The sequence below is a fragment of the Leopardus geoffroyi genome, chromosome E3 (genome assembly GCF_018350155.1).
Source record: "Leopardus geoffroyi isolate Oge1 chromosome E3, O.geoffroyi_Oge1_pat1.0, whole genome shotgun sequence".
Classification (NCBI taxonomy): Eukaryota; Metazoa; Chordata; class Mammalia; order Carnivora; family Felidae; genus Leopardus; species Leopardus geoffroyi.
In genome coordinates, this window is record NC_059340.1 from 19,044,254 (window position 1) to 19,067,165 (window position 22,912).

General features: G+C 47.6%; 1 protein-coding gene across 1 annotated transcript; it reads right to left on the reverse strand.

The window, feature by feature from the left end:
• Positions 1-713: 713 nt before the first annotated feature.
• On the reverse strand, positions 714-20,927 carry LOC123589682 (angiomotin-like). The gene is made up of 4 exons (XM_045462108.1): positions 20,889-20,927; positions 13,742-13,845; positions 13,375-13,705; positions 714-1,347 (listed from the first exon to the last, which is right to left on the reverse strand). Exons 1-4 carry the CDS (start codon positions 20,925-20,927, stop codon positions 1,204-1,206), a joined length of 618 nt encoding a protein of 205 aa, XP_045318064.1. The 3' UTR covers positions 714-1,203.
• Positions 20,928-22,912: the final 1,985 nt, after the last annotated feature.

The following is a 22,912-nucleotide window of genomic DNA, read 5'->3' on the forward strand; positions in this document are numbered from 1 at the left end:
TCATGACTGCAGAGGTATTCACCAAACTGAAAACAGTGGCTACTTATGGGGCACCTGGGTGGCTCAGTCGGTTGAGCGTCCGAAAAAGAGCTCAGGTCTATAGGCAGGAGGGAGCAGGAAGAAGGAAGTAAAAAAAGGGTGGGTTGGTTATGGCAAGGTTACTTTCCTTTAGGGGATGTAAGGGGCTTATCATGCAGATTACCTGACTCATGATGATCAGGCTAGTCAACGGTTTAAGGTTCCCTTTCTGGGAGAGCCAAAACTGTAATTACGTTAAGCCTTAGTTTGGTGGAGTGGGACTTAGCATAAGCGACTCCATTTTGGGTATGCTGTCTTGTCTTTAACACTCTCAAGGTGGAAAGAACCAGCACTGGAAAGGCTCGCCCAGTTGCCACTAGAGAAGGAGGGGCATCTGCTTCAGGGCTCTGCACTAAAGCACCTGGCTCTGCACCAAAGCACCCCTAAAGCACCAGGGCTCAAGTGGGGCCTTAAATACAGGGGCGCCTGGGTGGCGCAGTCGGTTAAGCGTCCGACTTCAGCCAGGTCACGATCTCGCGGTCCGTGAGTTCGAGCCCCGCGTCGGGCTCTGGGCTGATGGCTCAGAGCCTGGAGCCTGTTTCCGATTCTGTGTCTCCCTCTCTCTGCCCCTCCCCCGTTCATGCTCTGTCTCTCTCTGTCCCCAAAATAAATAAACGTTGAAAAAAAAAAATTAAAATACAGTCTACGCTTTCCTTACCAAAGCACATTCCCTGGTTCAGGGCTGAATGTGCCAGGGGAAAGAGACACATTTTCCTCCAAGAAGGAGCCCTCCCATTGCCAAGCTGTGTGGCCATGGGGTTGTGTCTACCCAGAGGGGGCACATCTTGCAAATCCACTCAAAGGCATTATATAAGCTAGCAGCAAGCCTGAGCTGTACCACCCCTGCACTACCGTGGCCCCTCCGATCTCTACTACCCCTCAGAACACGGAGGACGGGTTCCTATGGATCCCATCCCCGAATCAGGCTTACCCTGACAGGTCATCTGAAGAGCAATCTTTTGTTCATTATGAATCACAAATCATCTGCAAAATAGGAAGCTGCCTAAATGCTGGCATGAGCTCCCTGTGAACTGCTGTAGGAGGCAGATGGTTGCCAATTAAGGTAGGACTCGGCCATCATGGATGCAGTAGGGCTTCAAACGGGGTGCCTCAAACAGGCTGTGTTCACGCGCCGAGAGGCTCCAGCTCTAAATGCCGAAGCACCTTCGCCCTGGCCTGTCCTTGTTGTTTCCGGAGCTGACAGAAGCCCAGCTGTGGATGTTCAGGGACATCTTTGGGCAGAATACCAAGCCTCGCAGCAGTCAGCCCCTGTTCAATTAAGGGAAGAGAGGACTGAGAAATGTTCGGTTTACTTGCATCCCCTCAAATATCCAACACAAGGGAGAGAATCATCTAATACATTCTGAAATAACTTAAACTCATTAAAATTGAAAAAAAGAAAGAAGGGAAGAAAGAATTCTGCAGCAATGAGCTGACACAGAGAACAGGGATTTGGTGACGTCACGCAACAAGCCAAAGATGTGGCTCAGAAAAGACAGGAAACCCACTCAGGATACTTAAAAGTATGACCGCTCAGCTAGCTAGCTAACCAACTAACCAGACAGGCAAACCAGGACCAGGAGATCAGTCTCAAACACCCTGTGAAGTGAGGATGGACGGTTGAGTTCTGTTCTCAACGTTAAACCCGAATGACTTATCCTGGAGGAGGGAGAACGGCTATCAATTAAACAAATAATATGCCGACAAAAGAGCTGTGTGATGATAACCATTAAGCACATTTATTCAGACGCTGTACACACATTTCAGGCCCTCTGTTCAAGACATAGGCTCCTCATCTGTCACAGTCACCCAGACGTGATGTACGTACTTGCTCTGATGCCAGCAGATACAAAGCCCCTCTCCCTCGGCACGCACACCACTCACCCGAGACCACCTGGGGAAAGGGCCTCCACACGCCGACCCCACGTGCACCTTCATCCATTCCCCCGCCTCAGAGCCACACATACCCGTGGCCAGCCTCTTCATGCCTAGCAAGATGATGGAACGTTCTGCAAAGCTGGTGGGGTCACTCTACTCCTCAGGAAGGTGCCACCTCCTGTGGCCTTGCGTGGCCCCTGGCTTGGGTCATGGCACTGCAGGCACCGCAAGCACTGCTCTGCTCCCCCTAAGGGTGTAAGGACCCTGTTGACCTGAGGCTCCAGGTGGGCCGTCCCCAAGTCAGGACCTGGGACCTATCCTAGGCTGGGAGGACCCGGGGAAGACACAGGAAGACACCCACTTCTGTCCTCTGGGAAGTCCTGCTGCTCTGTTCTCTGTAAAACAGAGAGTTATAAATGCAGAAGGAACCAGCCAGACTGGGGATATAAACAAGGGCAGCTGGCTGGGTGGCCCCCTGTGAATGAAGCCCTAGGCCCCATTTAAAGAAGACAGATGCTGCTCAAGCCCTAGAGTGTAAGAGAAGCTAGAAAGAGGATTTTCAAATGAACGCTCCGCATTAAAAACAAATGCTAGCAGGACACATGGGTGGCTGTCAGCTGAGCGTCTGACTTCGGCTCAGGTCATGATCTCAATGTGGATGGGTTTGAGCCCCACATCAGGCTCTGTGCTGACGGCCCAGAGCCTGAAGCCTGCTTTGGATTCTGTGTCTCCCTCTCTCTCTCTGCCTATCCTCTACTCATGATCTGTCTGTCAAAGAAAGAAAGAAAGAAAGAAAGAAAGAAAGAAAGAAAGAAAGAAAGAAAGAAAGAAAATGTTGAAATGAAAAAAAATAACTTTTAAAAATGCTATCGAATTCTTTAAATCTCCCCTTTTCCAAGATAAAACAAATCTATTTGCAACTTGGTCTGTTGTCCCAAATATCTGGTGAATCATAGCTTTTGCTGTACTTGAGGATGCTGTTTTGGTTAATCTTCATCGTCAACAGCTCTTCTGGTTATTGCACGTGTGCGAAAAATTCACGGTCACAATGTTTCTGATGGGGCTTTCCACACGTGACAACTGTCTTGGACCTCAGCACAGAAATAATTTTCATGCTAACCTGTGCTCCTTCCAGAGTTTTCTTCTTCTCTACCCCCAGTGTACCCACCTGTACCCTGGACTCACTGCACTGACCTCTGCCCTGACCTCATGGTAACACAGATGTTGATGGATGATGGGGCCTTTTACACTTTACAGGATCTGTTGATTGTCATCCACCCAAAGAACCTTCTCAAACATTTGTAATACAGAAGGTCCAAAGAAGAGCTTGACAGGTTAGGGGAATTTCTAAGGAAGGTGGCCTTAGTAAGTTCCCAAAAGCCTGCTGGGGTGGCATTTGCTTTTTCTGTTCACAATACAGTTCTCAGTTTATTGGGCTGAAATACTGTCCAGACTCTGACACTGGACCCATTTCTGAGGTGGACTTACCGAAGTAAAGGCTCGTATGGAAGGTGTAATTTCAAAGCATTCATTTACAATGAGAAATACAATTGTTCATTCAAGCCCAATGGCCAGCACCATCTTTACTGTAGAGAAAGCCACATGGGAAGCCAAACTGTAACTCAAAGTTTGCCGATGGGGGGAAACAATGAATCTGATTAACCTCAAACGGAGTAGCCACGCTGAGTCGGGCCAGAAGCCAGGGCCTCTGGCTTCGCATTCATCTGCTAAATGTCACCATGGGTTCTCAAGAGAAAGAATACTGTAGGCAAAATCACACTTTGTACTGAAAGGCTTTTGTCCCAAATCTAAACCGTGTGGCCCATTTTAGAGGCAGGCCAAGGTCCTACTCCAGGGTAAGCAATTCTTCCTCCCTGGCCTCTTCTCTCACATTTCCTGCTTGATTTGGGGGCTTGTGGAAGACCCAGAGACACAGCACTCAAGTTCCCCTTCCGAAGAAGCAAACTGCCGTGGCAAGAATACGAATCACTGACAGCCTCCATCTGGCAGCTCCTCCCAGGTACTTAGATTTGAACCAAGGTAACACTTTTTGTGGGTTGGTCCTCGGCCAAGACTGGGAAGTAGGGCAGTACTAGGGGCTGGTCGTTTCTGCCCAGTGCAGGACTCCTCTAATGGGCAACCTGGGCTCTGGAGCACCCTCTACTCTGGAAGTCCCCTGGGATTCTGGACATCCTGGAGAAGAGACGGGAACTCCTTGAGAGGAACAAGACATTGAGAGGATCCAAGGAAGAGGCGACCTGGGCTTGCCTCTCTATATCCCCAGAAGGATGTGCCGGCGTCTTGGCTGCAAAGACTCAGACCTCAGCGATGAATAGTATCTTTATTCCAAAGTCCTCTGCTGGGATTGTGGTGTCCTGAGCAGGTATTTTTCCAGTTTCAGTGAAGCAATTCCTTCAAGAAACGGTCGAATGGTATTTCCAAATCCTCCAAGCTGGGTAACCAGGGGGATTTCATTAGACAGATTTATTCTACCATCCAGCATCTCACAAGACATCCAGAAGCTTCTTGTAAGCTGCCTCTCCTGCCTGCCTCCCAGGCAGAATTCTCACATTGCTTCTCAGACATTAAAAATAAAATGAAAAAGCTCCTGTGGTGCAGGATGAAACCTTCTGAGCCGAAAGGTTCCTGCTTCCACCCCAGCCAGTTGGTAGACATGCCTGTCTTCCACCTCCTTCCTGTCTGTGTAAGTCCCCTTGTGGCTGGGAGCCTTTCTCTGCCATGGTCAAACCGACTTTAGATCTGCAAGGCTGAGGCCATGGTTGAAGTGTAACACAAAACTACCCTACTTCCATTTTCCTTTCTATTAGACCTTTATAATGATTCCTTCTTGAACCGAAGCTTAAATGGCTAAAGACTGATCATAGTAGAACATTTCATTGTTTACTTGTCTAACTCTCCCAGCCCTAATTAAATATTGTGTTTTCACTGAGCAGCTTCCATGGTGTTTTCTTCCTGTCACTGAACAGAGCAAGGGGGCTGAGGCAGAATTCAGATGAGCCCATGCTCACTTGGTGTTCTCATCCTAGTCATTTTTCATCCAACAGCGAGGAACGGAGCCCTCGGGAGGGAGAATCACAGAGTTCTGGGGAACAAGCTTTTGGACACGATCCCATGCAGGTCCTCAGAGAGGAAGAAGGCGGCTGAAGGGGAGTCACCAGAGACCATGTCACCCTGTTGGGATTCCTAGACGGGGTGCAGGCTCTGCGTGTTAAAGGCTGGTGTTGGAGCCACTCCGGTTACCTTTCTTCACACACCCCCTTCTCACTGCCTATGGTGTCACCTCCGTGCCATCACCCGGGTGCACACCACCCTCCCCTGTCACCAGATCATTCCAGAAGCCTCTTGACCGACCTGTGTTTATCCCAGCTTCACTACAGTCTGCTTCCGGCACAGCAGCAAGAGGTCTTCCATGTCCCTCTCCATCTGAGGACCCTCCAGTGGCTCCCAGCTCACTTACAAGAAAGCCAGGGTTCTGACCACAGCCTCCACCCCCACTGTTCCCTCTAACCTCGCCTCTTAGCGTTCACCCTTTGCTTATTCAGCTCCAGCACTACTGACCTCCTACCTCAGATATTCTTCACATGCTTCCTCTTTAGGGCTTTCCGCTTGCCATCCCCTCTACTGGAACAGAACTCTCCTGGAAACCTGCGGGGTTCACTCCCTCATACCTTTATCCAAATGTCATCATTCAATGGGGCCTCTACCCCTTACATACTCCCTAGCCTCCATCTCTGTCTTATTTTTCTCCATAGACTTTACTACTGACACACCCTTTCGTTCCCCTACTTATTTTGTTTACTGTTGATCCACCTTACTGGGATCTTAGCTCTAGGAGGGCAAGGATTTTCCTCTGTTGTTTTCACTGCTGAATCGTCAGTGCCTAGAAAAATGCCCAGCACTAATTAGGTGTGCAGATACGTATTTTTTTGAGTGACTAGAGTACATAAATAAATGTAAACATGCCTAAATGAATGAACAGGCATTCGTTTCTGGCCACGAATCCCAATGGCCAGAGTCTACTCTAGGCCAGAAGCCTGGACGTGTCTGCACGTTGCATTCTAGGATTCTGGGCATAAAGAAATCTTCCGATGGGAGACGGCGATGCTAAAGGCAGAGTGAGATCCAGAGCTCAGAATGAGCCCCAGCCTTCCAGCCAGAAGTGCTGATTTAAGCCTAGGGCAACATGATGGAGGAGGAGGGGATGTGAACCTGAGGAACCTGAGTTCAAAAAGGCCCTGCTTCACAGCATGAGAAGGGACAAGTGGACTCAAGGAGCTTCCCTGGAGGCATCAGATAAAGACAGTTCAGTGAGTGGAGAAGGCATCACTGCGAACACCCCTGGAGTCTGGGGATGCTCTGGGAGCCCGGGGATGGTTTTGGCTGTTAGAGCCCAGAACAGTCCAGGACAATTTTCCAGAAGGAGAAGAGGGGAAGTTGGCTACCTAGGACCATGTCCTTTGTATAGGACGGATTCATAGACTCACGGGGCCAAGGTCAATGACTGAGACACATCCCTCTCCAAAGGCTTCTGGAGAGGGGAGTTCCATTTATCCCCTGTTCGCCAGGTCTGGGGTTTCAAACCTCTTACGAAAAAGTAGTATTTCTCCAGGAGACTTCGACATTTGAGACCCTCAGTCAGTTCAACCTAACATGTATTCAGCAAATTTTCAAGGTACGCACATTTCGCATTTTGACAGTTGTGTCAATCCGCCCACCAGGAATAGTGTACCAATTTATATGGTCTGTTTCTCATGCCTTACATTGAGTATCTATCTCTTTCTACCTGCTTTGAGGGGAATCCTATTTCCCAGAGACTTGTCTACTTGATTTATCCTTCCAAAGTTCTGGTCCTTGATTTGATTAATCAATTCCACAGACTTTTTGCTTTGGGATTAACGTAGGCTCGTATCTTTATTCATTTCTTCCACCACTTTTTATTTTGCTGTTCATTTTCTAGCTTAGTTTGAATTCTTCATCCAATTATTCTCAATCTTCCAACGTTTAAGCATATTTATGTTAGCAGTATCAGCTTTAGACGATGAATTTTTACTAAGAATAACTTTAGTCCCATCCCCGTATGTATTTGTATACAGTGGTCTCATCATCTTAAATGTCTAGTCTGTCTTTTCAGTATTGATTTCCACTTTGACAGAGGAGCTATTTTTTTATTTTGTTTAACTTCCAGATGGCTATCATTTATCTTCATTTAGGCACAGTCTTGCTATTAATGTGATCAGGAAATATAGTTTGTCAAATTTTCATTTGGGGATTGGTTGTGGATTTCTTTGCCTGGGTACGTACATTGTATCAGTCAGGATGGGTTAGGTGAAGCTGCAATTAACAACTAAATATTCCCAGTGCCTTAACTAACATGGGTAAGCTGGGTGTTCTTCTCGTCATACCCATTTAAGGACTGGAGCGGATAGAGGCTCCACTTTGACACCTGCTTCCATGATCACAGGGGCAAAGAAAAGAGAACCTGGCTCTTCAAGCCACTTCTGTGTTCATTTCACTGGCTGAAGGAAGTTCAGATGCCAAGGTTCCACACAGCATGGATGTCTTAACCTCCCAAGGGAGGAGGACTGAGTATTTGTGAATCAACATTCTATCATATGCATTCAACAGATACTCATAAAGGACCGTGCAGACACGTCCTGCTATATACCAAAATTTGTCACAGACTTTGGAATCCTAGCAGATATTGTCAGTTGATGTCCTGCCTCCCCTTCTCATCCCTGACCCTCCTGTTATCATCCACTTTCCAGCCAGAGGAGGCCATGTGACCCAGATGTAAGTGGAAGTTGGTGAGGTTCCTAGGAAAGCTTTTTTTTTCTTTCTTTTCTTTTTTAAGCTTTTGTTTTTCTGATGTTGGTGCCACCTGGACTTCTTCCTCCTTCTTCCTGTCTTGAGTGCTAATGTTGAGAAAGGCCAAGAGAATGCCAGAAACATTTGCCTTGACGTTGTTGAGCATCTGAACCAATGTCAGCAGCTGCCTACTCACAGCTTTCTCGTATGAAGAAAAAAGTAGCCTCGTGTTTGTATAAACCACTGTGGTTGGGTTTCTTGTTACTTGCATCTGAAAGCATTTCTGAGTCATAATAGAATTCAGCATGTCAACAAGACAATTCCCATCTTCAGTGAGTAATAATCCATTAGAAGTATTGTTATGAAATTATAGAAAATATGTTCATTGGTCTCTGCCCCCAGTTCCTGCACACAACTCCCAAAAGCCTTGTACTTTCCTAACCGATCAGAGCACTAAGAGCTTCTTTTGTTCCAATATCTGAGAGTTGATCCCAGTTCCTGACACAGTTCCTAAATTCCCCGGAATTTCCTGGGTGATAGCAGTCAGTGCCTTTTGTTCTAATGAGAAAACTCTGGATGGGCTAATGGGTGGCCCCTGGATGGGGGCTGGTTACTAGAAAGACCATGATTAGAAGGTTGGGATTTTCAGCCCTACCACCTCTCTCTGGGCCTTGCCCCTCCGACCATTCTCCACAGAGGAAAGAGGGATGAAAACGAGTCGAGAGTTGTTCAGGCCAACGTGATGAAGTCTCCGTAAAAATCCAATAGCACAGGGTTTGGAGAACTTCCACGTTGGTGAACAGGGTTGGTGAACCCTCCCAGAACTTGCCCTAGGTATCTCTTCATCTGGACAGTCCTCTGTATGCTCTATCACACGTAATCTTTGTCAATGTAAACCAGCGTTTCTCTCAGTCCTAGGAGCTGTTCTAGCAAGTAACTGAATTCAACATGGGGGTGGCGGTGGTCATGGGAACCTCTGACTAGCAACCAAGTCAACAGAAATTGTGGGTAATCTGAGGACCTACCACTTGGAAATGGCATCTGAAGTGGGGGGCAGTCTCGTGGGACTGGGCCCTTAACCTATGGGTTCTGTGCTACTCCCGTGAGGGTCAGAATTGAATTGAATTGTAAGATACCCAGCTGGTATCATGGAGAATTGCTTGGTACCGGGGGGCGGGAGGGGAACACAACACATCTGTTGTTACAAGTGTTGTGAGTGTGGTAGTTGTGTGAGAGTAAAGGAGAAAGTCACAAGAAGAGTGCGTTTTTCCTACTCATCTGTGGCCAGCTGAAAAGAATGCTAAATATGTATTCTATATATGTAAAAGAATTTGTAGGGTCCCAGATTATCCAAGGTGTTCAAGTATGTGCTAGGAGACAAAGTAAGATTGTCAAAATGTTGATAATCGTCGCACAAAGAATCTATTTTTTTCCCAAAACATGTTTTTCTCAATTATTATAGGTGCAACAACCACACTAACAATGACTTAGCCAACTCTAATTTTCACTGGTATCAGTGATTCACCACTGTTATTTTTACAACAGCTGTATGGAAACTAGAATTCACACACCATATAATTGACCAATTTAAAACGTACATAGTTCTTAGTATATTTGCACAGTTGAGCAACTATCACCACAATCTATTTTAGGGTATTTGCATCACTCCAACAAGAAACTCTATATCCTCTTAGGAATACTCCTTATTTCCTCCCAACCTCCCCCAACCCCTCTTGCCCCTCCTCCATCCCACTTCTGCCCACAGCCCTAGGCAACCACTCATCTATTTTCTGTTTCCACGGATTTACCTCTTCTGGACATTTCAGATACATGGAACAATACATACATTAGGTGGTCTTTCAAGATGAGCTTCGTCCACTTAGCATGTTCTCACAGTTCGTCCATGTTGTAGCACACATCGGTACCTCATTTCTTTTACTCCCAGTTATTCCATTGTATGAGTATCCCACACTTCTTCATCCATTCGCTGGACATTGCATTTTTTTCCCTTTTTTTCTATGATGAATAATGCTGCGACAAATATTCATGTACAAGTTTTTGTTTGAACACCTGTTTTTGATTCTTTGGGGGTATATACTTGTGAGTAAAATCACTGGATGTTTAACTTTTTGAGGCACTTCCAGGCTGTTTTCCTAAGTGGCTGCACCCTTTTACATTTCTACCAACAGCGTATCACATTCCTATTTCTCCTATCCTCTCCAATGCTTGTTATATCATCTGTCTTTTTGATTTTAGCCATTCTAGTAAGTGTAAAGTGGTATGCTGTTGAGGGTTGGATTGGCATTTCCCTGATGACTAACAATGTTGACATCTTTTCACATGTTTATTGGCCATGGGTGTATCTTCTTAGACTGAGTTTTTTGCCCACTTTTTCAATTTTGTAAAAAATGTTTTATTTATTTTTGAGAGAGTCAGAGAGAGAGAGAAAGGGGGGGGGAAGGGAGGGAGGGAGGGAGAGGGAGGGGCGGAGATAGAGAGAGACACAGAAGCTAAAGCAGGGTCCAGGCTTTGAGCTGTTAGCACAGAGACAGATGTGGGGCTTGAGCCCACAAACCGTGAAATCCCGACCTGAGCCAAAGTTGGACGTTTAACTGACTGAGCCACCCAGGCATCCCTTTTGCCCATTCTTAAATTGAGTTATTTGTTTTTGCGTTTTTGAGTTGTAAGAGTTCTGTATCTGTATTAGTACAAGTTTCTTGTCAGAAACATGATTTGCAAAAATTATCTCCCATTCTATGTGTTGTCTTTTCACTTTTCAACTATGTCCTTTAAAGCACAAACATTTTTTTTTTTTTTTAATTTTTTTTTTTTTCAATGTTTATTTATTTTTGGGACAGAGAGAGACAGAGCATGAACGGGGGAGGGGCAGAGAGAGAGGGAGACACAGAATCGGAAACAGGCTCCAGGCTCCGAGCCATCAGCCCAGAGCCCGATGCGGGGCTCGAACTCCCGGACCGCGAGATCGTGACCTGGCTGAAGTCGGACGCTTAACCGACTGCGCCACCCAGGCGCCCCAAGCACAAACATTTTTTAATGTTTACTTATTTTGAGAGAGAGAGAGAGAGAGAGAGAGAGAGTGCATGAGTGGGGGCAGGAGCAGAGACAGAGGGAGAGTATCCCAAGCAGGCTCCGTGCTGTCAGCATAGAGCCTGACGTGGGGCTTGATCTCACGAACTGTGGGATCATGACCTGAACCAAAATCGAGAAATCCTTAACTGACTGGTAGCCAGCCAGACACCCCAAAGCACAACATTTTTAAATTTTGATAATGACAATTACCTGTTTTTTTCCTTCTGCTGTGTTGTTGGTGTCAAGGCCACAAAGATTTACATCTATGCTTTCTTCTAAGAATTTAACAGTTTTAGCACTTAACATTTAGGTCTTTGGTCCATTTTGAGTTCATTTTTACCTATGGTGTGAGGTAGAAGTTCAACTTCATTCATTTGCATGCAATATCCAGTTGTCCCCACACTGTTGAAAAGACTGTTCTTTCTCCCATTGGGTTGTCTTGATGCCTTTGTTGAAAATCAATTGGCTATAAATACGATGGTACATTTCTAGATTCTCAATTCTATCCCATTAATCAGTATGTCTTTCCTTACACTAATACCACACTATCTCGATTACTGTAGCTTTCTAAGAAGTTTTTAAGTCAGGAAGGGTGAGTTCTCCAACGTTGTCCTTCTCTTTAAAGATCTGCTTTGGCTATTTTGGGTTCCATAAATTCCCATATGAATTTTAGCATCAGCCTGTCAGTTTCTGCAAAGAAGCCAGCTGTGGTTTTGATAAAGATTTCATTGAAACTGTAGATCAACGGGAGAAGTGCTGCCATCTTAACAACATTGTCTTCCAATCCATGAGTCTGTTTATTTAAATCTTGTTTAATTTCTTTCAATAATGTTTTATGGCTTTAGTGTACAAGTTTTGAATCTCTTTTTTAGTTAAATGTAATTAGTATTTTAGTTTTTGATGCTGTTGCAAATGCAATTGTTTTTTTTTTTGGGGGGGGGTTAGGTTTATTAATTTATTTTGAGAGTGAGAGTGCGTGAGTGGGGGGAATGCAGAGAGAGAGAATCCCAAGCAGGCTCAGCATTGTATGTGCAGAGCCCAACGCAGGGCTCGAACTCAAGAACTAGGAGATCATGACCTGAGCTGGTCTATAGCCTGGCCCCCTGAGGCTTGGAGTTGAACAACGAAATTGAACAAAACTAAGCAAAACGTTGGGGGCGGGGGGAAGAAAGTGTAAAAAGCAAATATAGAAAGCTCCAGGGGAAGTAAAAGTGTTTTCAGACACACACAGAAAAGGAGTGTCCCCACGTGCTGTGGCCAAACCAAACGCCCCCTTTTACTCAACTGTTGAAAACAAAGAAGAAAAAGCGATGAAAAAGTCACACTTTCATACCCCTTCTCGGAAGAAACAGTCAGCGGGGACAGGACAGCTCACTGCCCTGAAAGACCTTGAAAGATTTAACCCAGAAAACACAGCGCACGATGATCAACCTCCAGAGGCTCTGAAAACCACTCCAAACTCCGGTCTCTTCTGTCATTTCATCATCGATCGTTTCCTGTCAAGCATTGAAGCCATACCAGAGAAACCTGGGGAAGGATGTGCTCCCCAATCCAAAGTGAGAAAAGCTGTTTTGAAAGCCTCCCTCTTGGGGCGCCTGGGTGGTGCAGTCGGTTAAGCGTCCGACTTCAGCCAGGTCACGATCTCGCGGTCCGTGAGTTTGAGCCCCGCGTCAGGCTCTGGGCTGATGGCTCAGAGCCTGGAGCCTGTTTCTGATTCTGTGTCTCCCTCTCTCTCTGCCCCTCCCCCGTTCATGCTCTGTCTCTCTCTGTCCCAAAAATAAATAAACGTTAAAAAAAAAAATTTTTTTGAAAGCCTCCCTCTTTCTGTTTTTCCATTGGCCCAAGGCCTTTCCACAATTCTTTCCTCCCGGTTCCAAATGTCTACAGGTCAACAACTTGAGCAGTCCGGTCCATAGGGGCCACGGTTGGGAGACGGCACACCCTCCAAAGTCCCTCCAAGGGAGTCCTGAGTCTCACTAAGCGGCTCCGATGGGCTCTGATCGCCCCTTCCTTACTTACTGCCATCAGGCACTTGGAGGTGGACGGTGGGTCGGCAGCCGCCGGACGACCCGGAAAGGCTGAGAATGACGCCCCCCAGAGCACCGCGCCCGCCCGGGCTCGGGCACACCGGTTACCGAGTTTTCGCCCAAGGCAAAGCCCCGGGAGAGGCGGGGAGGCCCGGGGAAAGCTTGGGTCCACACCCCAGAGGACGATGCTCAGCGGGGCCGGGACAATGGGCGGCGGGGACCCGCGCGGGGGGCCTCCCGGGAGGCCAGCCCGCCCCGCTGTTCCCGGGGACTCGGGCGGCGGCCCCGAGCTGGTCGCCTGGCCGCGGCGTGGTGCAGCCCTCGTCCCTGGCCCGAAGCGGACACGGCGCGGAGCGGGCGGCCGGGCCGGAGCGCGGGGCCCCGCGGGGCAGTGGGCCCGCCCCAGCCCGGGCCACGACCCCGAACCCCGGTCCCGGCCCGCGCGCTCACGGCCGGCCCGGCACGGCTCACTCACCTGCCCACGGTCGGCTTGGTGAGCTGCTTCATGTGGTTGAAGGGCAGAGCAGCGGCGGCCCGCGGGGCTCGGGCCTGGCGCGGCTACATCGCTTCCGGGCCGAGGTGGCGGCGGGGCGGCGTCAGCGGTGGTGGCTGCTGCGGCTGCTCCTGCGGTGGCCGCGCCTGCTGCTGCGGCGGCGGCGGCTGCTGCTGTGGCTGCTGCTGCGGTGGCGGCTGCGCCAGCTGCGGCTGCGACTGCGGCGGCGGCGGCGACTGCGGCGGCGGTGGCGGCGGCTGCTGCTCCCGGGCCGGAGCCCCGCCCTCGCCGCGTCACTTCCAGTGGCGCCGCCTGCCGGGGGGCGCGTGGGGCCAGGCTGGCAGACGATCGCCAGGCTCGGGCGCCACGCGTGGCCTGGCCCCCGCCGCCCACCCCCCCCCCCCAACCCGGGCCGCTCCGCCGAGCGCGCGGAGCCCCGCGTCCCGGCCCCGGCTAGGGCGCGCACCGGTGGGAGGGGGCAGCGGTTCGTGATCTCGCGGTTCCTGAGCTTTAGCTCCGCGCTGGGCTCTGTGCTGACAGCTCGGAGCCTGGAGCCTGATTCGGATTCTGTGTCCCCCTCTCTCTCCGCCCCACCCCTGCTGGTGCTCTCTCTCTGACTTTCAAAAATGAATAAACATAAAAAAAAAATTAGGGGCGCCTGGGTGGCTCCGTCGGTTGAGCGTCCAACTTGGGCTCAGGTCATGATCTCGCAGTTTGTGAGTTTGAGCCCCGCGTCGGGCTCCGTGCAGACAGCTGGAAGCCTGGAGCCTGCTTCAGATCCCGTGTCTCCCTCTCTCTCTCTCTGCCCCTTCCCCGCCCATGCGCTGTCTCTGTGTCTCAAAAATGAATACACGTTAAAAAAAATGGTTTTTTTCATTTAAAAACACAGTGGCCCATCCCCCAGACAAAATCCCAAAGGGAACCAGTTCCTGCCAGGGAACTTGCTTGCTCCTCGCAATCACCCAACGCTGGGCTTCTGCGGAGCCACCCCTCCGGCAGCGGGTCTGACTCCCTCCCGCTGCCACAGGGCCCCTCCTGAAGTGGACCACCTAAGGAGAAGCGAGCGAAGCCTGCCCCTCCTGCCCCCGTGCGCCTTGCCCACCCACCCCGGCTCATAGGCCAGATCCCCAGCACCACAAGCCTGGCAGTGTGCAAGTGGCCCAGACGGGCCACGCCACCCCCCAGTGAATCCCGCCCCTAGGAGAGGGGAAGAGAAGGCACACACCAGTCTGACTGTGGCCCCGGCGGTGGGCTGGGGGCAGACATCGGGTCTGACTGCGGCTCCACCCACCAACTCCAGTTATACACCACAGCACAGGGGACGTGCCCTGCAGGTCCGCACCACTCCAGGGACTAGCCAAAATGACCAAACGGAAGAATTCCCCTTAGAAGAATCTCCAGGAAATAACAACAGCTAATGAACTGATCAAAAAGGATTTAAATAATATAACAGAAAGTGAATTTAGAACAATAGTCATAAAATTAATCGCTGGGCTTGAAAACAGTATAGAGGACAGCAGAGAATCTCTTGCTACAGAGATCAAGGGACTAAGGAACAGTCAGGAAGAGCTGAAAAACGCTTTAAACGAAATGCAAAACAAAATGGAAACGACGACGGCTCAGATTGAAGAGGCAGAGGAGAGAATAGGTGAACTAGAAGATAAAGTTATGGAAAAAGAGGAAGCTGAGAAAAAGAGAGACAAAAAAATCCAGGAGTATGAGGGGAAAATTAGAGAACTAAGTGATACACTAAAAAGAAATAATACACGCATAATTGGTATCCCAGAGGAGGGAGAGAGAGGGAAAGGTGCCGAAGGGGTACTTGAAGAAATAACAGCTGAGAACTTCCCTGAACTGGGGAAGGAAAAAGGCATGGAAATCCAAGAGGCACAGAGAACTCCCTTCAGACGTAACTTGAATCGATCTTCTGCACGACCTATCACAGTGAAACTGGCAAAATACAAGGATAAAGAGAAAATTCTGAAAGCAGCAAGGGGTAAACGTGCCCTAACATATAAAGGGAGAACTAGAAGACTCGTGACTGATCTCTCTTTTGAAACTTGGCAGGCCGGAAAGGATTGGCACGGGATCTTTAATGTGCTGAACAGAAAAAATATGCAGCCGAGAATCCTTTATCCAGCAAGTCTGTCATTTAGAATAGAAGGAGAGATAAAGGTCTTCCCAAACAAACAAAAACTGAAGGAATTTGTCACCACTAAACCAGCCCTACAAGACATCCTAAGGGGGATCCTGTGAGACAAAGTACCAGAGACATCACTACAAGCATAAAACATACAGACATCACAATAACTCTAAACCCGTATCTTTCTATAATAACACTGACTGTAAATGGATTAAATTCGCCAACCAAAAGACACAGGGTATCAGAATGGATAAAAAAACAAGACCCATCTATTTGCTGTCTACAAGAGACTCATTTTAGATCTGAGGACACCTTTAGATTGAGAGTGAGGGGATGGAGAACTAGTTATCATGCTACTGGAGGCCAAAAGAAAGCTGGAGGAGCCATACTTATAGCAGACAAACTAGACTTTAAGTTAAAGGCTGTAACAAGAGATGAAGAAGGGCATTATATAATAATTACAGAGTCTATCCACCAGGAAGAGCTAACAATTAGAAACGTCTATGCGCCGAATACCGGAGCCCCCAAATATATACAACAATGACTCATAAACATAAGCAACCTTATCGATAAGAATGTGGTAACTGCAGGGGACTTTACCACTCCACGTACAGAAATGGATAGATCATCTGGACACATGGTCAATAAAGAAACAAGGGCCCTGAATGACACACTGGATCAGATGGACTTGACGGATATATTTAGAACTCTGCATCCCAAAGCAACAGAATATACTTTCTTCTCGAGTGCACATGGAACATTCTCCAAGAGAGATCATATACTGGGTCACAAAACAGCCCTTCATAAGTATACGAGAAGTGAAATTATACCATGCATACTTTCAGGCCACAATGCGATGAAGCTTGAAATCAACCACAGGAAAAAGTCTGGAAAACCTCCAAAAGCATGGAGGTTAAAGAACACCCTACTAAAGAATGAGTGGGTCAACCAGGCAATCAGAAAAGAAATTAAACAATATATGGAAACAAATGAAAATGAAAATACAACAACCCAAACGCTTTGGGGATGCAGCGAAGGCAGTCCTGAGAGGAAAATACATTGCAATCCAGGCCTATCTCAAGAAACAAGAAACATCCCAAATACAAAATCTAACAGCACACCTAAAGGAAATAGAAGCAGACCACCAAAGGCAGCCTAAACCCAGCGGAAGAAGAGAAATAATAAAGATCAGAGCAGAAATAAACAATATAGAATCTAAAAAAACAGTAGAGCAGATCGGCGAAACCAAGAGTCGGTTTTTTGAACACATTAACAAAATTGACAAACCTCTAGCCAGGCTTCTCAAAAAGAAAAGGGAGATGACCCAAATAGATAAAGTCATGAATGAAAATGGAATTATTACAACCAATCCCTCAGAGATACAAACAATTATCAGGGAATACTAGGAAAAATTACATGGCAACACATTGGACCACCTGGAAGAAATGGACAAATTCCTAAGCACCCACACTCTTCCAAAACTCAATCAGGAGGAAATAGAAAGCTTGAACAGACCCATAACCAGTGAAGAAACGGAATCGGTTCTCAAAAATCTCCCAACAAATAAGAGTCCAGGACCAGATGGCTTCCCAGGGGAGTTCTACCAGACGTTGAAAGCAGAGATAATACCTATCCTTCTCAAGCTATTCCAAGAAGTAGAAAGGGAAGGAAAACTTCCAGACTCATTCTATGAAGCCAGTATTACTTGGATTCCTAAACCAGACAGAGACCCGGTAAAAAAAGAGAACTACAGGCCAATATCCCTGATGAATATGGATGCAAAAATTCTCAGTAACATACTAGCAAATCGAATTCAACGGCATATAACAAGAATTATTCACCAAGATCAAGTGGGATTCCTTCCTGGGATGCAGGGCTGGTTCAACATTCGCGAATCAATCAACGTGATACATCACATTAATAAAAGAAAAGGTAAGAAGCATATGATCCTGTCAATCGATGCAGAAAAGGCCTTTGACAAAATCCAGCACCCTTTCTTAATAAAAACCCTTAAGAAGGTCGGGATAGAAGGAACATACTTAAACATCATAAAAGCCATTTATGAAAAGCCCACAGCTCACATCACCCTCAATGGGGAAAAACTGAGAGCTTTTTCCCTGAGATCAAGAACACGACAGGGATGCCCACTCTCACCGCTGTTGTTTAACATAGTGTTGGAAGTGCTAGCATCAGCAATCAGACAACAAAAGGAAATCAAAGGCATCAAAACCGGCAAAGATGAAGTCAAGCTTTCGCTTTTTGCGGATGACATGATATTATACGTGGAAAATCCGACAGACTCCACCAAAAGTCTGCTAGAACTGATACATGAATTCAGCAAAGTTGCAGGATACAAAATCAATGTACAGAAATCAGTTGCATTCTTATACACTAACAATGAAGCAACAGACAGACAAATAAAGAAACTGATCCCATTCACAATTGCACCAAGAAGCATAAACTACCTAGGGATAAAGCTAACCAAAGATGTAAAAGATCTGTATGCTGAAAACTATAGAAAGCTTATGAAGGTAATTGAAGAAGATATAAAGAAATGGAAAGACATTCCCGGCTCAAGGATTGGAAGAATAAATATTGTCAAAATGTCAATACTACCCAAAGCTATCTACACATTCAATGCAATCCCAATCAAAATCGCACCAGCATTCTTCTCGAAACTAGAACAAGCAATTCTAAACCTCATATGGAACCACAAAAGGCCCCGAATAGCCAAAGTAATTTTGAAGAAGAAGACCAAAGCAGGAGGCATCACAATCCCAGACTTTAGCCTCTACTACAAAGCTGTCATCATTAAGACAGCATGGTATTGGCACAAAAACAGACACATAGACCAATGGAATAGAATAGAAACCCCAGAACTAGACCCACAAACGTATGGCCAACTAATCTTTGACAAAGCAGAAAGAACATCCAATGGAAAAAAGACAGTCTCGTTAACAAATGGTGCTGGGAGAACTGGACAGCAACATGCACAAGGTTGAAACTAGACCACTTTCTCACACCATTCACAAAAATAAACTCAAAATGGACAAAGGACCCGAATGTGAGACAGGAAACCATCAAAACCCTAGAGGAGAAAGCAGGAAAAGATCTCTCTGACCTCAGCCGTAGCAATCTCTTCCTCGACACATCCCCAAAGGCAAGGGAATTAAAAGCAAAAATGAATTACTGGGACCTTATGAAGATAAAAAGCTTCTGCACAGCAAAGGAAACAACCAACAAAACTAAAAGGCAACCAACGGAATGGGAAAAGATATTTGCAAATGACATCTCGGACAAAGGGCTAGTATCCAAAATCTATGAAGAGCTCATCAAACTCCACACCCGAAAAACAAATAACCCAGTGAAGAAATGAGCAGAAAACATGGGTAGACACTTCTCTAAAGAAGATATCCGGATGGCCAACAGGCACATGAAAAGATGCTCAACGTCGCTCCTCATCAGGGAACTACAAATCAAAACCACACTCAGGTATCACCTCACGCCAGTCAGAGTGGCCAAAACGAACAAATCGGGACACTATAGATGCTGGAGAGGATGTGGAGAAACGGGAACCCTCTTGCACTGTCGGTGGGGTGGGAATGCAAATTGGTGCAGCCGCTCTGGAAAGCAGTGTGGAGGTTCCTCAGAAAATTAAAAATAGACCTACCCTATGACCCAGCAATAGCACTGCTAGGAATTGACCCAAGGGATACAGGAGTACCGATGCATAGGGACACTTGTACCCCAATGTTTATAGCAGCACTCTCAACAATAGCCAAATTATGGAAAGAGCCTAAATGTCCATCAACTGATGAATGGATAAAGAAATTGTGGTTTGGGGCGCCTGGGTGGCGCAGTCGGTTAAGCGTCCGACTTCAGCCAGGTCACGATCTCGCGGTCCGTGAGTTCGAGCCCCGCGTCCGGCTCTGGGCTGATGGCTCAGAGCCTGGAGCCTGTTTCCGATTCTGTGTCTCCCTCTCTCTCTGCCCCTCCCCCGTTCATGCTCTGTCTCTCTCTGTCCCAAAAATAAATAAACGTTGAAAAAAAAAAAAAAATTAAAAAAAAAAAAAAAAAAGAAATTGTGGTTTATATACACAATGGAGTACTACATGGCAATGAGAAAGAACGAAATATGGCCCTTTGTAGCAACGTGGATGGAACTGGAGAGTGTGATGCTAAGTGAAATAAGCCATACAGAGAAAGGCAGATACCATATGGTTTCACTCTTATGTGGATCCTGAGAAACGTAACAGATACCCATGGGGGAGGGGAAGGAAAAAAAAAGAGGTTAGAGTGGGAGAGAGCCAAAGCATAAAAGACTCTTAAAAACTGAGAACAAACTGAGGGTTGATGGGGGGTGGGAGGGAAGGGACGGTGGGTGATGGGTATTGAGGAGGGCACCTCTTGGGATGAGCACTGGGTGTTGTATGGAAACCAATTGGAAAATAAATTTCATATATTGAAAAAAAAATTTAACATCAGTGTTATCTAAGTGTTTTCAAAATTAAGTATCATGCCACATTCTACGTAAAGTACGTACTAATTATTCTTTCTAGTGGTGGACCAACAATGGAGCAGTGAGAGTGGTTTGTCCAGGGGTACAAAAGAACGCTACATTGTCTATAGAAAGTTTATAAGCAATAAGAAAATCAACTCAACACTGAAAAAAAAAAAAAAGGTGGCTACTCCTTTTGTTTCCAATAATTTTTTTATGTTTATTTTTCTTGTTTGAGAGTGAAAAAGGGGGAAGGGCAGAGAGAGAGAGAGAGAGAGAGAGAAAGGAGAGAGAGACAGAGAGAGGGAGAAAGACCACTGCATCATCCTCGCGCCTGTGAGACACAAAGCATCTTCCGAAACAGACTCATGCACCCACTGTCCACAAACTGCATCATGAGAACTCAACTTCTTCTAGCCATTACGAATTCTCCCACATGTCCATCCCACAGAACCTCACTGTGGGGTGACTCACGAGGTCCTCACTGTTGGGAAGAGAATACTTCCTCGCAAGACACCACTCAGAACTCTATGCATCCGTCACAGACACAATGGGCGAGCCACTCACACACAGAATGTCACTGCTGGCTGTGTCGGGGGCGCGGGGGGAGGGGAGGTAACTTCTCTGCTTTCTACCTTTCCTCTTGACCCAAATACCCCCCAAATCCCAATCCTGATGCCTACGCCAATAACACACAATGACCATTCTAGGCTCTCTCTTGCCTCCGTTTTTCCTCCCTAGTCCTTCGTCATTCTTGACGTGGAAAAAATACAAACTCATCCAGGGAATCAACAGGAGTAAAGCCAAAGCTTCCCCAGGAAACAGTTTTCGCTTTGGGAGCAGAAATGGCCACACCCCTAACAGCTCTGTAACAGCTGCTGCTTCCACCGGCATCTAGCAATAAAGATTTCCAAAGAGAGTCAAAGCTCAGGCCCAGAATTACAATCCTACCACGAATCACTATTTACTCTATCCAGCTTTCATGTGCCCATTCTTGGGCTCACACCACCGGAGCGAGCTGGTAAGAACTAGATGTGTGCTCCGTTGACAAATGTTTATGGAGAATCGACCCTAGGACAGGAGCCACAGCAGAGCTGGCCAAGGAAACAGAAAGATGGCAAGGACTCTCAAGGCGTTCAGTCTAATGGAGAATACTAACAAGTCAACAGGCGTTGCATTATAGAAAAGCAGGTGCTATGTGGACGTATGTACGTGGCCAGGAGAGGGACTCCCAATCCACGTTGGAGCATCAGAGAAGGTCTTTTCGAGGCAGTGACCTTTACCTGGACACCTAAAGAATGAGTAGGAGGCAGCTATAGGGCAGGCGAGGTGAAAGGAGCTTTGCAGACTTCCAGGCAGAGGCTAACAGGGAAGAAGGTTCGGCGGCCTCTGGCAACCGAAAGGAGGCACATACGGCTGTAATTCGGAAGTGTGAAGAGAGAAGCTGCTCCAGAGGAAGCCGGAGCCAAAGAGACCCTGAGTGGCTTGATAGCTTGAGAAGTCTCAGAACTGTGCAAAAAGAGCAAACACCCCTTTCCTCATGAGATGTACAAACTGGACAGAAGGACAATGTGACAGATGTGTCTTGATAGTCAATAAATACTGATTTCACAATGCATGTTACTGAGAATGCTGGGGGGGGGGGGGGGGGGGAGAAAACTCCTAAGGAGTTATCTTGTAACTCATTCACAGATGCCTGCTTGAAGCTTTGGGCCCCACGACTATTCCTTCCGCCTTCCCCTTGGCACTCGTTATTTCTATCATTTTCCTACAAATGACAGAAAAGTAGGCACCGCTAGGCTGTAGGGACAGGGATCCACTTGGAAACAGGATAAGTGCACACGAAGATAACAGGGTGGGGGTAGCAACGAAATTGAACAAAACTAAGCAAAACGTTAGGAGGAGGCACGAAACCGTAAAAAGCAAATATAGAAAGCTCAAGGGGAGGTAAAAGTATTTTCAGACACACACAGAAGTGTCCCCACGTGCTCTGGCCAAACCAAACGCCCCCTTTTACTCAACTGTTGAAAACAGAGAAGAAGAAAAAGCGATGAAAAAGTCACACTTTCATACCCCTTCTCGGAAGAAACAGTCAGCGGGGACAGGACAGCTCACTGCCCTGAAAGACCTTGAAAGATTTACCCCAGATAACACAGCACACGATGATCAACCTCCAGAGGCTCTCAAAACCACTACAAACTCCGGTCTCTTCTGTCATTTCATCATCAATCGTTTCCTGTCAAGCATTAAAGCCATACCAGAGAAACCTGGGGAAGGATTTGCTCCCCAATCCAAAGTGAGAAAAGCTGTTTTGAAAGCCCCCCCTCTTTTTGTTTTTCCATTGGCCCAAGGCCTTTCCACAATTCTTTCCTCCCGGTTCCAAATGTCTACAGGTCAACAACTTGAGCAGTCCGGTCCATAGGGGCCACGGTTGGGAGACGGCACAGCCTCCAAAGTCCCTCCAAGGGAGTCCTGAGTCTCCCTAAGCGGCTCCGATGGGCTCTGATCGCCCCTTCCTTATTTACTGCCATCAGGCACTTGGAGGTGGACGGTCGGCAGCGGCCGGGCGACCCGGAAAGGCTGAGAATGCCGCCCCCCAGAGCACCGCGCCCGCCCGGCCTCGGGCACACCAGTTAGCCGAGTTTTCGCCCAAGGCAAAAAGCCCCGGGAGAGGCGGGGAGGCCCGGGGAAAGCTTGGGTCCACACCCCAGAGGACGATGCTCAGCGGGGCCGGGACAATGGGCGGCGGGGACCCGCGCGGGGGGCGTCCCGGGAGGCCGGCCCGCCCCGCTGTTCCCGGGGACTCGGGCGGCGGCCCCGAACTGGCAGCCTGGCCGCTGCGAGGCGCAGCCCTCGTCCCTGGCCCGCAGCGGACCCGG